The sequence below is a fragment of the Neodiprion lecontei genome, chromosome 7 (assembly GCF_021901455.1).
Source record: "Neodiprion lecontei isolate iyNeoLeco1 chromosome 7, iyNeoLeco1.1, whole genome shotgun sequence".
Lineage (NCBI taxonomy): Eukaryota > Metazoa > Arthropoda > Insecta > Hymenoptera > Diprionidae > Neodiprion > Neodiprion lecontei.
Window position 1 is genome coordinate 10,358,035 of NC_060266.1, and position 17,163 is coordinate 10,375,197.

Below are 17,163 nucleotides of genomic sequence, written 5' to 3' on the forward strand. Positions count from 1 at the left end.
CCTGCTAATAACGATTTCTTGTGCTGAAGTTTGTAAGATTTTGATTCAGGATCAAACAGATTTCCGATAATGCGTTTGGGGTATTCTTTAATATTAATTTGAGAGCATGTTATTTTGAATTTCGAATCAGGAAAGTTTTTGACTTCGGAGACATGATCGCTAGTGAGTAGATTGGTTATGAGAGTTCTAGATCCAAACATGGCGCCGTGCCCCCCATGCCACCATGCCCCCATGCCCCCCGACCCCCCCCCCATTTTCGATGGTCATTTTTTGATTTTTTTTTTTTGATGGCGGCCATTTTGATTTTTTGGATGTCGGCCATTTTGATTTTTTGATGGCTGCCATTTTGATTTTTTGGATGGCGGCCATTTTGATTTTTTTTGATGACGGCCATTTTGGTTTTTTGATGGCAGCCATTTTGACGGCGACTATGATTTGTTTGATGGCGGCCATTTTGATTTTTTGCTTAGTCAGACGGGTGGCCATTCACACAGCGGCCATTTTGATTTTTACTTAGCCGGATGAGCAGCCATTTTGATTTTTCATCGTCCGACAGTTTGATAATATGATTTTCGCTATGACGTCATCAGCATAATCGACCGATTTTGCCGTCTGCCGAGCAGCCATTCAGACAGCGGCCATTTTGATTTTCATCGTCCGACAGTTTAATAATATGATTTTCGCTATGATGTCACCAGTTGGCTATTTTTTTTTTTGATTTTTGCCCAGTCGGATGGGCGGCCATTTTGATTTTTATCGTCAGACAGTTTGACAATGTGATTTATTTCTTGGCCGGACGAATAGCCATTTTGATTTGCGCCGTTACCCGTAAACTTTCTCGCTAATAGTTTACCTCCAGAGCGAAAATTTTACATTTGAAAAATATTAATAGAATTTATTGTAGTTATATATATATATATATATATATATATTTCAAATTACAGCTGCACTTAAAATGTTGATGGCGATTCGTAAACTTTCACGCTAATAGTTTACCCCCCAGAGCGAAAAATAATATTTTCCATGTACATCGAATACACTCTTTTGTGCTAATTGACCGGATGGTTATGCTACAATTAGATAGGCCGAGAATGTTCACTACAATTAGATAGTGTAGAGAGATATGAGTAGACAGGGAGAAACCACTGGTGTGCGCGGGCCTGAGTTCCTCTCGCCACGCGCCACCGGGCCAGCGAATAAACGGGTGTCGCCAGTTCGGCTAGAGACACACCACCTGACACATGTGCCTCATTTTCATTATACCCTACCTAGATCATAACATGGCGCAGTCGGTAGTAGGGGCCAATACATCGCGAAAAAATTGAAGAATAAAATTAACAAAAAAAAAAAAAAAAAGTGAAGACAACGTGTTAAAATAACGTCTTAGCGCATCCAGGGATTAAGAGACGAATAAACAGCAAAACGATGGCAAACGAATACAGAGGAGTTCCGCCGATGTCGATGACGGACAACGTGGGCGAAAACTGGCGAACATGGCGGGCCAGATTTGAAAACTACCTCGTCGCCTCGGAAGCGAACAAAAAATCAGAGGCCACACAATGTGCTCAGTTGCTCCACTACATCGGTGAGGACGGCTTTAAAATATTTACAACATTCACGATCCCGGACGAAGAAAAGGACAAACTCCAACCCCTTATAAAGAAATTCGAGGAACATTTTTTGCCAAAAGAAAATTTGGCGTACGAAAGGTACCAGTTCTTCTCGTATCGCCAACGTGACGGGGAAACGTTGGAACAATTCATAACGGAACTAAAGAAAAAGGCGAAGAAATGCAAGCTGGGCAGTCTGAACGACGAATTAATCAAGACGATGATTACCTGCGGAGTAGCCGACGGGTCTATAAGGGAGAAACTGCTCCAAAACGATGAGCAAACTCTCCAGGAAGCTATAGACCGCTGTCTCATCATCGAGAAATCCAAAGAGAGATCACAGGAGATGGAGCACGCTCTGACGACGACAGCATCGGTTGATGCAATCAAGGGGCGGAGTCAACGCACCGACACAGCGCAACACACTTATACAGCTAAGTCTATAACTTCGTGTACGAAATGCGGATATACTCACGCGATAAACAGATGCCCGGCGTACAATAAAATCTGTAATAACTGTAGAAAGAAAAATCACTTTGCTGAAATGTGTTTCAAAAAACAATACGGAAACGAGCGCGATCAGAAAATAAACGAAATCAATGAAGATTCAGATCACAGCGAATACCTGTTTATAGCTCAAGTCGAAACCTCAAACGTAAAAGAACGGTGGTACGCGGAGTTAGTAATAAACAATCATAGCATAGAATTTAAAATCGATACGGGCGCTGACGTGAATATTCTGCCCATGCCAATATTTAAAAAGATCAACATAGCGAAAAAAGAAATTCAAAGAACGAACACGAAATTGAATTGTTATTCGGGCGAAACTCTTAACGTGGTAGGCAAATGTAACGTCATGTGCCACAGGAAAGGCCAAAAACATGAAATTGAGTTTTTTGTAATCGACTCTAACGGAACACCTCTGTTGGGTCGAAAAACCTCGGAGGAAATAAATCTCGTTAAAAGAATTTATTCAGTCGAACAGAACAGCTACAATGAATTACGAAAACAATATGAAGACGTATTTTCTGGAATAGGTTGTCTAAGTAAACCGTATCAAATTAAGCTAAAAAAGAACGCCACGCCTGTAATACATCCTACGAGGCGAGTTCCTTTGCCGCTGCGAGACACTCTCAAACAAGCATTGGATAAACTTGAAAAAGACAAAATAATAGAAAAGAAAGAGGGTCCGTCAGAATGGGTAAACGCACTCGTGCTCGTGAGGAAACCAAACGGATCGATTCGTATTTGTATTGACCCGAAAGAGATAAATAAACAAATCGAAGTCGAGCCGCGACAAATTCCGACCTTCGAAGAAATTATAAGCAGAGCTAACGGAGCGACCGTATTCAGCAAACTTGACGCGCAAGCAGGGTTCTATCACGTCCCGTTGGACGAAAAAAGCTCGGAAATTTGCACATTCGGCACGCCTTTCGGGAGATATAAATTCAGAAGGATGCCTTTCGGCATTAAAACTGCACCGGAGGTGTTTCAGGATAGATTCAAACAAATTTTCGATTTGGAAGGCGTCGAAGTGTACATTGATGATATTTTTGTATACGGCAAAACGAAAAAAGAACACGACATTAGACTTAAGGAAGTCCTAGATGCGGCCAGGCAAAACGGCGTTCGGTTCAACATAGATAAATGCGAGTTGGGGAAAAAACAAATTAAATACATTGGTCATATAATCTCCGAGAATGGTATTGCTCCAGACAGTACAAAGATAGAAGCCATCAAAAAACTACCGGTGCCGCAGAATAAAAAAGAGTTACAAAGAATCCTCGGGATGCTAACGTACGTCAGTAAATTCGTAGTCAATTTCGCGGAGAAAACGGCTCCCCTAAGAAATGTTCTGAAAAAAGATGGGGTTTTTGAATGGAACGCGGAGCAACAGAGAGCATTCGACCAGCTAAAAGCATGCCTATCGAGCGCTCCAGTATTACAGTTCTTCGATGTAAATAAAGAGACGACACTTTCAGTCGATGCTTCGCAGGCGGGGCTAGGAGCCGTATTACTCCAAAATAGACTTCCTTGTGCGTACGCGGCGAAAGCGATGACCGATACACAAACGCGTTATGCGCAAATAGAGAAAGAGCTGTTGGCAGTTTGTTTCGGTTTAGAGCGATTCCATGATTATATTTACGGGAAAAAAATAGTCGTCGAAACGGATCATAAGCCGCTAATACCAATATTTCAAAAGCCCCTGAACAAATGTCCAGGAAGACTTCAAAGAATGTTGGTGCAAATTCAGAAATACGACATAGAGATCGTTTATCGCCCAGGCAAAGAACTCTATATAGCAGATGCTTTGTCGCGGGCTTACGATAAAAACGATAAGTTCCTAGGATGGTCACAAGAAATTGAATCACAAGTATGCTCAGTAAATTATGTAAACGCAACTCCCGAAAAGATAAAACAGCTAATTGAAAGTACCGAGAAAGACAGCGAGTTAAAAGCGTTAAAAGAAATAATCCAAAACGGTTGGCCGAACAACTCAAACAAACTGCCAGCAACGGTAAGACCGTATGCTCAATATAAAAGCGAACTTGTTATTGTAGATGGTTTAGTTTTTAAAAACGATTGTTTAGTGATCCCGCGTGAAATGCGAAATGAAATAATCGACAGAATACACTATTCCCACCAAGGAATTACTAAATATCAGAAAATCGCACGCGAATCGGTATTTTGGCCAGGTATCTCGAATCAAGTCAAACAAAAAATCGGCAGTTGTCCAATCTGTTTAAAATACTCGAACTCACAAAACAGGGAACTTCTTCAACCCCACGAAATTCCAGAACTACCATGGAACAAAATTGCGTGTGACATGTACGAGATAAATGGCCAGAAATACCTTCTCGTTGTAGACTACTATTCAAAGTATCTTGAAATAGCCGAGCTACGGCGAAACGCGACAAGCGAAAACGTGATTAGACACCTCAAAACAATGTTTGCGTCTCACGGCGTACCGGTGACCATAGTATCTGACGGAGGTACTCAATTTACATCGCAAGAATTTAAGAAATTCGCGAAAGAATGGGAGTTTGATCATGTAACATCATCTCCAACGTATGCGCAGTCCAATGGCATGGCTGAAAGACACATTCAAACGTTCAAGAAAAAAGCGAAAAAAATAATGGAAGAGAGAAAAGATGTACAAATGGCGTTGTTACAGTATCGCAACACTCCTGTAATCGGGAATCGATCGCCCGCCGAACTATTAATGTCGCGCAAACTCCGAGACAATTTGCCGAAATGTAATGAAAAATTCCTACCTAAAGTGGTACCAAACAACATAAAAAAAATGATTGTCGAAGAACAGAACAAACAAACAGAATATTATAATAGAAGGGGAGCGAAAAACCTTCCTGAAATTCCCGACAACACAGACGTCTACGCACAACTCCAACCTAACAGCCTTTGGCAACCGGCAAAAGTCATATCTCAAACAGGCAACAGACGCTACAGCATACAGACTAAAACGGGGAACATCCTCACGAGAAACAGACGATTCCTGAAACCCTTTAAAAAAACAATGGCAAAAAATAAACCTCCCTCGTCTCCTCTGGTCGCTAACGGCGACAATAAGACCTACTACATTCCTTTGGATGACGAAACAAATTCCCAAACAGATGACACCGAGACAAACTCAGATAGCGAGGGTCCTGAAACCGCACAGGCGGTCGAGCTTAACGATAGGAGCATTGCGGAATCTCAAAACGGTACCGAATCAGATCAAAGCGTAATTATAGTAGACACTTCGACCGAGGCTGACGAGACGTGGTCAGAAGCCGTGGCAATGCCTACCGCAACGATCGCACAAAGCGGTAGAGAAAGTAAACCACCAAGTAGACTACAGATAGAATAAGCTAGTATGTAAGAACATATAGGATAAGCGTGTAAAAAACTAAAAAAAAAAAAATAAAAAAAAAAAAAAAAATGTAATGTAAAAAAAAAACAAAAAAAACTTTTATGTATATATATAGCAACACATAGAATAATTACGTAGTAATTAAACTAGAAAAAGAAGGATGTAGAGAGATATGAGTAGACAGGGAGAAACCACTGGTGTGCGCGGGCCTGAGTTCCTCTCGCCACGCGCCACCGGGCCAGCGAATAAACGGGTGTCGCCAGTTCGGCTAGAGACACACCACCTGACACATGTGCCTCATTTTCATTATACCCTACCTAGATCATAACAGATAGGTCGGGGAATGTTGACGACAATCCGTAAACTTTCACTCGCGCTAATAGTTTGCTTTGACTATCACTCTCCCAAATTCTTACCTTACCCAAGTGCAACACGATTGTCATATGCGCGCAAAGAATTGCCACATTTGCGAAAAGCCGTTTACCCCTGAGGAGAAAAAGTGCCACGACCACTGTCACTTCACGGGTAAATATCGTGCTCCTGCTCATAATCGGTGTAATTTGAATTTCAGAGAGACGCACACAATTCCAATAGTTTTCCACAATTTGTCCGGTTACGATTCTCACTTTTAATAAAATCCCTCGCGTCAACTTTTCCCGGTGAAATTACCCTTCTATAATTCTTGTGAGACGAAAGCGCTAAAATCATCATGATACGTAATAACCAGTTTACCGGCGAAGAAATAATTATAGGATTCAGCGACGCGACTTCGGAGTTTTCGCTCCAAGATCTTCGGCGACTCGTTGAATGTGTCCGGAGAGCTCGTGCGCAACCGCGCAGGCAGCACAGGGTATATGTTCAGGACATAACATTAATCCGGCATTTTCAAAAATGGGGGAAATGAGGTGATCGCGATCTTTTCGGACATCGAACCAGATGACGATGAACGCGAAGCCAATTGGATCGAGCGTCGTCAGATCAGCGAGGAATAAGATACGTCCCGACGTATGATTGTGCGCCGGAAAACGTTCAACGACTGCAGCAGTGTTCGCCCTCAGAGCGAAAATAATATTTTCACCATACTTCGAATACATTCTTTTGTGCTAATCGACCGGGTGGCGACACCGCAATGAGATAGGCTGGGAATGTTGATGATGATCCGTAAACTTTTACGCTAATAGTTTACCTCCTTATTTCCCACTCGATGGGGTATATAAAACGTGGGCCTATTCCGATGATGACGCTGGTCTCATCGTCTCTTCGCGTCGTGAACTGCTCTCACTAGTGAAAAACAAGAAACCGATTGAAACGCGATGGATCTAACAAAAGTTAGCCACGTCGGCCGTCTGGAGAATCCGCCAACCAAGAAGATGTCGGAACTTGAAATTGGAGCGGCGTACAACATCACAGACTTACGGCTGGTCAAAACGAAATTTGGGGTATGTGTTCTGGCGACGATCGATGAAGATTACAACGTCTTCTTGCCACCGAGAATCGCAAGGGTCCTGCAAGAAGATTCAAATCAGCTGGCTGAAATGTGCAACATGGCTGGGCAAAATCGCCTGCAAATGAAATATCTTGGTGGGGAATTCAACAAGCTCGAATTTTCATGCGGTTATGTGCCATAAATAAACTATGCGATCACCAACCACCCACCTCTGCAAAAATTCATCCGCGAGGGGATGAAAGCAGGCGTGCTGGAGATCGAACTTTCGCCAACCGAATCCGAACGGGAATTGTAACGAATCTCGGAAATATCAACCGGTACCAGCCTCTCGCTGCGGGGCTTTCGACATTCGTTGAGCTGTCCAAGGATATTCAGCGGAAAAGGGCGGTGGTGAACGTGAAAAACAACGATGAAAGATGCCTTCTCTGGTCCATCACTGCAGCCCGCCACCCGGCCAACACCCCCACAGATAGAACTAACCATTATCGCCGCTTTATCTCCGAGTTGAACTGTACAGGCATCAAATTCCCTGCCACTCTACATGATGTGAAAAAGCTTGAGATTCCATATTGATACCTGGACAGACCGAGACCCTACCTTGGGGGTTTGTCCCAGCCCCCTGATAGCTATAGGATAAAACTGTATACGTTTAATTATTGCGAATATTTACGCTTGACGCCTCGGGCGATCCGCCATCATGCGGAAACGATTGAGACTGGATTTGACAATGTGAATTCGTATACTTAACATTTATTTATTTATTTATTCATTTATTTATTTATTTATTCATTTATTCATTCATTTATTTATTATCAATATATTGAGAAATTATTCATTCTTCTTCGTTCACCACGTGAAAAGTTTTCTGAAAATGAAAAAAAGTTTTCAGAAAACGAAAAAAAGTTTTCAGAAAATGAAAAAAACTTTTCCGAAAACTTTTTTCCCATTTGATTAACACGTAAAAAAAGTTTTCTGAAAATGAAAAAAAATGTGTAATAATCGTATGGAAAAATTGCAGATTATTATTATTATTATTATTATTTTCATGGCATCGAGTACGGCACATGTGCATGCAAAGGAGATAAGTGTGGAAATATTTGTATATTCAAATCTTTTATTGTAATTCGGAAAATACATACAAATTATGTTACATGGCTGTTTTATTTATCCTGCTATTGTGCGAACTATCAAAACCCAACCACTTCACATAGATCCGATTCCCCCGTTTGCGTAATACTTTCTCCACAAGATAGCCGTCGGGGTATTTTACTTTGCCGAGCTCCTCCTCGTAGAAGCCCCCCTCGATGGGATGATCTTGATAATCGGTAAGTTTGTACGTCGGCGGATTGGTATCTTTCACCTCACTCGCGGTGAATATTTCAGTCGTCCAATTGGGCGTATAGCCTTTTTCGAATACATTCTTGTACTTGCTGATTTAAACTCGATCGCCCGCACTGAAGGTACCGGGATGTCCCTAATTTGGGGGACACGGACCAGCCGGCGTGATACACGACTCAAATCCAGCCGAGAATTTCTTTGCCGCAAGCTCGTCCGACGCATAATTTTTTAATTATAAGCGATAGCGTTAGGCCAATCAGAGTGCATCATTTCATCTGGATTTGCCGCCACGGAAATTGCTGTTTTGTTCGTCTGGGTGAATTATTATTATTCGTTTACGAATTAAATATCGGCACCTCCCCTCTCTCCCTGTTGTACCCCTTCTCGAGCGCTGACCCCGGTATTGTTGCCGCGGCACACGCTGCCGGCCGCACACACACGGACGCACACTCATGTGTGTGAAACATAAGCGAATGCCCAGCTACACAATACTACGAAACACACATCTACAAGTGAAAATAAAAATAAATCCCCAAATAAATCAGCGGATTTAAGATTTAATGTTATAAAACACTTCCAATCATCGATGTACGCATCAAACTAGAGAATTTAGATGATTGATATGCCGGTAGGGTTCATAATTAGTCATTCAATCAATCTGAATTATGGTTTCCGAACATTTTTTGTGTCTTTGCAACATAATTTTTCCACTAGTTTGAAATTCATCATTGACATCCGATTTTTCAATAATGCGAGGGAAAAATAACTCGCTGAATTGGCGTGTCAATAGGTTTGTAAATCAATTACGATTCACCTGAGTTAACACAAAATAACTGAATAAATGAGAATTCACTGAATCACTAAAAATGATAACCGAAATCACGAGAATTATTTGAGATATGCCTCTGAGGGTTTGTCGACGTAACGTACACGTCATTTTCAATCAGACTGCCGTTCAAAACAATTTCATATGCCCACAGCTGTGATAGACTCATTATAGCATCTCGCGCAAGGTTGAAGGACCTCATTTTCTGTCTAAAAGACTATCGTCACACAAAAAATCCGCAAAATTCACTCACCCAAAGTCCTCAAAACTCTGCCTTTGCGACATGAGCGTAAGGTTTATGGGGCATTCGTATGAAGACTCATGTGATTGTCGCAACTCGCCTGACGGCTCGTAGCGACATCTACCACGCACGCTCGGAAAATATTATTTTCGCTCTGAGGGCGAACACTGCTGCAGTCGTTGAACGTTTTCCGGCGCACAATCATACGTCGGGACGTATCTTATTCCTCGCTGATCTGACGACGCTCGATCCAATTGGCTTCGCGTTCATCGTCATCTGGTTCGATGTCCGAAAAGATCGCGATCACCTCATTTCCCCCATTTTTGAAAATGCCGGATTAATGTTATGTCCTGAACATATACCCTGTGCTGCCTGCGCGGTTGCGCACGAGCTCTCCGGACACATTCAACGAGTCGCCGAAGATCTTGGAGCGAAAACTCCGAAGTCGCGTCGCTGAATCCTATAATTATTTCTTCGCCGGTAAACTGGTTATTACGTATCATGATGATTTTAGCGCTTTCGTCTCACAAGAATTATAGAAGGGTAATTTCACCGGGAAAAGTTGACGCGAGGGATTTTATTAAAAGTGAGAATCGTAACCGGACAAATTGTGGAAAACTATTGGAATTGTGTGCGTCTCTCTGAAATTCAAATTACACCGATTATGAGCAGGAGCACGATATTTACCCGTGAAGTGACAGTGGTCGTGGCACTTTTTCTCCTCAGGGGTAAACGGCTTTTCGCAAATGTGGCAATTCTTTGCGCGCATATGACAATCGTGTTGCACTTGGGTAAGGTAAGAATTTGGGAGAGTGATAGTCAAAGCAAACTATTAGCGCGAGTGAAAGTTTACGGATTGTCGTCAACATTCCCCGACCTATCTGTTATGATCTAGGTAGGGTATAATGAAAATGAGGCACATGTGTCAGGTGGTGTGTCTCTAGCCGAACTGGCGACACCCGTTTATTCGCTGGCCCGGTGGCGCGTGGCGAGAGGAACTCAGGCCCGCGCACACCAGTGGTTTCTCCCTGTCTACTCATATCTCTCTACATCCTTCTTTTTCTAGTTTAATTACTACGTAATTATTCTATGTGTTGCTATATATATACATAAAAGTTTTTTTTGTTTTTTTTTTACATTACATTTTTTTTTTTTTTTTTATTTTTTTTTTTTTAGTTTTTTACACGCTTATCCTATATGTTCTTACATACTAGCTTATTCTATCTGTAGTCTACTTGGTGGTTTACTTTCTCTACCGCTTTGTGCGATCGTTGCGGTAGGCATTGCCACGGCTTCTGACCACGTCTCGTCAGCCTCGGTCGAAGTGTCTACTATAATTACGCTTTGATCTGATTCGGTACCGTTTTGAGATTCCGCAATGCTCCTATCGTTAAGCTCGACCGCCTGTGCGGTTTCAGGACCCTCGCTATCTGAGTTTGTCTCGGTGTCATCTGTTTGGGAATTTGTTTCGTCATCCAAAGGAATGTAGTAGGTCTTATTGTCGCCGTTAGCGACCAGAGGAGACGAGGGAGGTTTATTTTTTGCCATTGTTTTTTTAAAGGGTTTCAGGAATCGTCTGTTTCTCGTGAGGATGTTCCCCGTTTTAGTCTGTATGCTGTAGCGTCTGTTGCCTGTTTGAGATATGACTTTTGCCGGTTGCCAAAGGCTGTTAGGTTGGAGTTGTGCGTAGACGTCTGTGTTGTCGGGAATTTCAGGAAGGTTTTTCGCTCCCCTTCTATTATAATATTCTGTTTGTTTGTTCTGTTCTTCGACAATCATTTTTTTTATGTTGTTTGGTACCACTTTAGGTAGGAATTTTTCATTACATTTCGGCAAATTGTCTCGGAGTTTGCGCGACATTAATAGTTCGGCGGGCGATCGATTCCCGATTACAGGAGTGTTGCGATACTGTAACAACGCCATTTGTACATCTTTTCTCTCTTCCATTATTTTTTTCGCTTTTTTCTTGAACGTTTGAATGTGTCTTTCAGCCATGCCATTGGACTGCGCATACGTTGGAGATGATGTTACATGATCAAACTCCCATTCTTTCGCGAATTTCTTAAATTCTTGCGATGTAAATTGAGTACCTCCGTCAGATACTATGGTCACCGGTACGCCGTGAGACGCAAACATTGTTTTGAGGTGTCTAATCACGTTTTCGCTTGTCGCGTTTCGCCGTAGCTCGGCTATTTCAAGATACTTTGAATAGTAGTCTACAACGAGAAGGTATTTCTGGCCATTTATCTCGTACATGTCACACGCAATTTTGTTCCATGGTAGTTCTGGAATTTCGTGGGGTTGAAGAAGTTCCCTGTTTTGTGAGTTCGAGTATTTTAAACAGATTGGACAACTGCCGATTTTTTGTTTGACTTGATTCGAGATACCTGGCCAAAATACCGATTCGCGTGCGATTTTCTGATATTTAGTAATTCCTTGGTGGGAATAGTGTATTCTGTCGATTATTTCATTTCGCATTTCACGCGGGATCACTAAACAATCGTTTTTAAAAACTAAACCATCTACAATAACAAGTTCGCTTTTATATTGAGCATACGGTCTTACCGTTGCTGGCAGTTTGTTTGAGTTGTTCGGCCAACCGTTTTGGATTATTTCTTTTAACGCTTTTAACTCGCTGTCTTTCTCGGTACTTTCAATTAGCTGTTTTATCTTTTCGGGAGTTGCGTTTACATAATTTACTGAGCATACTTGTGATTCAATTTCTTGTGACCATCCTAGGAACTTATCGTTTTTATCGTAAGCCCGCGACAAAGCATCTGCTATATAGAGTTCTTTGCCTGGGCGATAAACGATCTCTATGTCGTATTTCTGAATTTGCACCAACATTCTTTGAAGTCTTCCTGGACATTTGTTCAGGGGCTTTTGAAATATTGGTATTAGCGGCTTATGATCCGTTTCGACGACTATTTTTTTCCCGTAAATATAATCATGGAATCGCTCTAAACCGAAACAAACTGCCAACAGCTCTTTCTCTATTTGCGCATAACGCGTTTGTGTATCGGTCATCGCTTTCGCCGCGTACGCACAAGGAAGTCTATTTTGGAGTAATACGGCTCCTAGCCCCGCCTGCGAAGCATCGACTGAAAGTGTCGTCTCTTTATTTACATCGAAGAACTGTAATACTGGAGCGCTCGATAGGCATGCTTTTAGCTGGTCGAATGCTCTCTGTTGCTCCGCGTTCCATTCAAAAACCCCATCTTTTTTCAGAACATTTCTTAGGGGAGCCGTTTTCTCCGCGAAATTGACTACGAATTTACTGACGTACGTTAGCATCCCGAGGATTCTTTGTAACTCTTTTTTATTCTGCGGCACCGGTAGTTTTTTGATGGCTTCTATCTTTGTACTGTCTGGAGCAATACCATTCTCGGAGATTATATGACCAATGTATTTAATTTGTTTTTTCCCCAACTCGCATTTATCTATGTTGAACCGAACGCCGTTTTGCCTGGCCGCATCTAGGACTTCCTTAAGTCTAATGTCGTGTTCTTTTTTCGTTTTGCCGTATACAAAAATATCATCAATGTACACTTCGACGCCTTCCAAATCGAAAATTTGTTTGAATCTATCCTGAAACACCTCCGGTGCAGTTTTAATGCCGAAAGGCATCCTTCTGAATTTATATCTCCCGAAAGGCGTGCCGAATGTGCAAATTTCCGAGCTTTTTTCGTCCAACGGGACGTGATAGAACCCTGCTTGCGCGTCAAGTTTGCTGAATACGGTCGCTCCGTTAGCTCTGCTTATAATTTCTTCGAAGGTCGGAATTTGTCGCGGCTCGACTTCGATTTGTTTATTTATCTCTTTCGGGTCAATACAAATACGAATCGATCCGTTTGGTTTCCTCACGAGCACGAGTGCGTTTACCCATTCTGACGGACCCTCTTTCTTTTCTATTATTTTGTCTTTTTCAAGTTTATCCAATGCTTGTTTGAGAGTGTCTCGCAGCGGCAAAGGAACTCGCCTCGTAGGATGTATTACAGGCGTGGCGTTCTTTTTTAGCTTAATTTGATACGGTTTACTTAGACAACCTATTCCAGAAAATACGTCTTCATATTGTTTTCGTAATTCATTGTAGCTGTTCTGTTCGACTGAATAAATTCTTTTAACGAGATTTATTTCCTCCGAGGTTTTTCGACCCAACAGAGGTGTTCCGTTAGAGTCGATTACAAAAAACTCAATTTCATGTTTTTGGCCTTTCCTGTGGCACATGACGTTACATTTGCCTACCACGTTAAGAGTTTCGCCCGAATAACAATTCAATTTCGTGTTCGTTCTTTGAATTTCTTTTTTCGCTATGTTGATCTTTTTAAATATTGGCATGGGCAGAATATTCACGTCAGCGCCCGTATCGATTTTAAATTCTATGCTATGATTGTTTATTACTAACTCCGCGTACCACCGTTCTTTTACGTTTGAGGTTTCGACTTGAGCTATAAACAGGTATTCGCTGTGATCTGAATCTTCATTGATTTCGTTTATTTTCTGATCGCGCTCGTTTCCGTATTGTTTTTTGAAACACATTTCAGCAAAGTGATTTTTCTTTCTACAGTTATTACAGATTTTATTGTACGCCGGGCATCTGTTTATCGCGTGAGTATATCCGCATTTCGTACACGAAGTTATAGACTTAGCTGTATAAGTGTGTTGCGCTGTGTCGGTGCGTTGACTCCGCCCCTTGATTGCATCAACCGATGCTGTCGTCGTCAGAGCGTGCTCCATCTCCTGTGATCTCTCTTTGGATTTCTCGATGATGAGACAGCGGTCTATAGCTTCCTGGAGAGTTTGCTCATCGTTTTGGAGCAGTTTCTCCCTTATAGACCCGTCGGCTACTCCGCAGGTAATCATCGTCTTGATTAATTCGTCGTTCAGACTGCCCAGCTTGCATTTCTTCGCCTTTTTCTTTAGTTCCGTTATGAATTGTTCCAACGTTTCCCCGTCACGTTGGCGATACGAGAAGAACTGGTACCTTTCGTACGCCAAATTTTCTTTTGGCAAAAAATGTTCCTCGAATTTCTTTATAAGGGGTTGGAGTTTGTCCTTTTCTTCGTCCGGGATCGTGAATGTTGTAAATATTTTAAAGCCGTCCTCACCGATGTAGTGGAGCAACTGAGCACATTGTGTGGCCTCTGATTTTTTGTTCGCTTCCGAGGCGACGAGGTAGTTTTCAAATCTGGCCCGCCATGTTCGCCAGTTTTCGCCCACGTTGTCCGTCATCGACATCGGCGGAACTCCTCTGTATTCGTTTGCCATCGTTTTGCTGTTTATTCGTCTCTTAATCCCTGGATGCGCTAAGACGTTATTTTAACACGTTGTCTTCACTTTTTTTTTTTTTTTTTGTTAATTTTATTCTTCAATTTTTTCGCGATGTATTGGCCCCTACTACCGACTGCGCCATGTTATGATCTAGGTAGGGTATAATGAAAATGAGGCACATGTGTCAGGTGGTGTGTCTCTAGCCGAACTGGCGACACCCGTTTATTCGCTGGCCCGGTGGCGCGTGGCGAGAGGAACTCAGGCCCGCGCACACCAGTGGTTTCTCCCTGTCTACTCATATCTCTCTACACTATCTAATTGTAGTGAACATTCTCGGCCTATCTAATTGTAGCATAACCATCCGGTCAATTAGCACAAAAGAGTGTATTCGATGTACATGGAAAATATTATTTTTCGCTCTGGGGGGTAAACTATTAGCGTGAAAGTTTACGAATCGCCATCAACATTTTAAGTGCAGCTGTAATTTGAAATATATATATATATATATATATATATAACTACAATAAATTCTATTAATATTTTTCAAATGTAAAATTTTCGCTCTGGAGGTAAACTATTAGCGAGAAAGTTTACGGGTAACGGCGCAAATCAAAATGGCTATTCGTCCGGCCAAGAAATAAATCACATTGTCAAACTGTCTGACGATAAAAATCAAAATGGCCGCCCATCCGACTGGGCAAAAATCAAAAAAAAAAATAGCCAACTGGTGACATCATAGCGAAAATCATATTATTAAACTGTCGGACGATGAAAATCAAAATGGCCGCTGTCTGAATGGCTGCTCGGCAGACGGCAAAATCGGTCGATTATGCTGATGACGTCATAGCGAAAATCATATTATCAAACTGTCGGACGATGAAAAATCAAAATGGCTGCTCATCCGGCTAAGTAAAAATCAAAATGGCCGCTGTGTGAATGGCCACCCGTCTGACTAAGCAAAAAATCAAAATGGCCGCCATCAAACAAATCATAGTCGCCGTCAAAATGGCTGCCATCAAAAAACCAAAATGGCCGTCATCAAAAAAAATCAAAATGGCCGCCATCCAAAAAATCAAAATGGCAGCCATCAAAAAATCAAAATGGCCGCCATCAAAAAAAAAAATCAAAAAATGACCATCGAAAATGGGGGGGGGGGGGTCGGGGGGCATGGGGGCATGGTGGCATGGGGGGCACGCCGCCATGTTTGGATCTAGAACTCTCATAACCAATCTACTTTAGTGAAACAAGTGAAGCCTGTAATGGAAATGTTAGTTTTTTTGCTTTGCTTTACGAGCGAGTTTAGCTTACTGGTGAGAAACGAGATCTCCTCATTCATTGGGTTTGACAGCCAAGAATTGGGATTTGAGGAGGTCGAATCTGTCGGAACAGAGTTTGACTGGCTTATCTTGACCGTATTTTTTTCTAGTTCTTTAATACGACTAGTCAGATCCAACTTCGTCGTATTAAATTCTTCTTCCAATTTTTTCAGCCCAGATTTTAATTCTGTAAAAGAGGCCTGGTCCTCCTTGAAATTTTCTTTAAATTTTTCTTCAATTTCTTTGTACTGTTTATCTTGGTTTGCTCTTAGAGCAGCAATTTCTTCAGGGATTTGATCCATGTTGTCAGGATGATCGGTGGTAACCGGCGTGACAGGACTTAATTGTGTGTTAAGCTTTTTAGGTGTTTTAGACTCGATTTCAGAGTCGTCCGGGTGCTCTGTGTCCTCTAAAGATCTTTTCCTTCTCATCTTTTCCACCGTCTAATTCGTGATAAGAGTGCTGGACTGACTGGCTGTATCCAGGAGTTGCTGATCAGTCGGCCTTCCTGGCTTTGGAGTGATGTTTACTGGAGTATTTATTCGTGAGTTACCGTCGGTTGTAGGTGTACCGGGAAGAGTCGAGGTGTTGTCCACACTAGGTCCCGGGATGGCGTTGTTATCCATAAGACGAGGGCCGTACTGAAGAGTGGGTGAAACACTCTTACCTTAACCTATGAGCTGCTGTCTGGCACAGAAGAGAACGGATTGTTACAGAATCACACAGGTTTCACGAATTACATCGATTCAGAACGATGAAGCTCAATTTTGCGCATTCGGTGATACAGAAAGCTCAAATTACGATAACTTGTCACAACAGGCAAAATACCTAACTTTGAGAGCACTCTGTAATAGCTCTTTTCACTTCCGAGGTTCAGTGGCGCCGCCTATACATATAAATATATATATTTATCGAGAAGTTTATCAAAAAAATCGTAATGAGTGGAATTTTATTTCCTCCAACTTTGGTTCTCACACTTTTTTTACTCCACTATCGGTATTTTCGGATTATATATAAATCCGAAAATATAATAAAAAAAAAATAAAAAATTTCCCATGTTATTTGAATGGAAAATAAAGAAATGGATAAAGACAAACCTTACTATTGATATTGAGAGCTTATATCGGCGCCAAAATTTTTGTTTTTAGGTATACTATCAATTTTTGGACATTATAAGGAGAAAAAAAATTCTTCTCTTGAAACACCCCAATATACATATATATTGTGACGTATATTGGAAAAC

The 17,163-nt window shown here is 41.8% G+C and overlaps 2 protein-coding genes across 2 annotated transcripts; one reads left to right on the forward strand and one right to left on the reverse strand.

Annotated features, from left to right (window-relative positions):
- Positions 1-1,425: 1,425 nt before the first annotated feature.
- On the forward strand, positions 1,426-5,478 carry LOC124295452 (uncharacterized protein K02A2.6-like). The gene has a single exon (XM_046745477.1). The coding sequence runs from the start codon at positions 1,426-1,428 to the stop codon at positions 5,476-5,478; it is 4,053 nt and encodes a 1,350-aa protein (XP_046601433.1).
- A 5,070-nt stretch (positions 5,479-10,548) lies between these two features.
- On the reverse strand, positions 10,549-14,601 carry LOC124295453 (uncharacterized protein K02A2.6-like). The gene has a single exon (XM_046745478.1). The coding sequence runs from the start codon at positions 14,599-14,601 to the stop codon at positions 10,549-10,551; it is 4,053 nt and encodes a 1,350-aa protein (XP_046601434.1).
- Positions 14,602-17,163: the final 2,562 nt, after the last annotated feature.

Bases quoted from the DNA above. Each gene is read 5' to 3' on its own strand.
- LOC124295452 (XM_046745477.1), top strand. From the start codon at position 1,426: ATGGCAAACGAATACAGAGGAGTTCCGCCGATGTCGATGACGGACAAC.
- LOC124295453 (XM_046745478.1), bottom strand. From the start codon at position 14,601: ATGGCAAACGAATACAGAGGAGTTCCGCCGATGTCGATGACGGACAAC.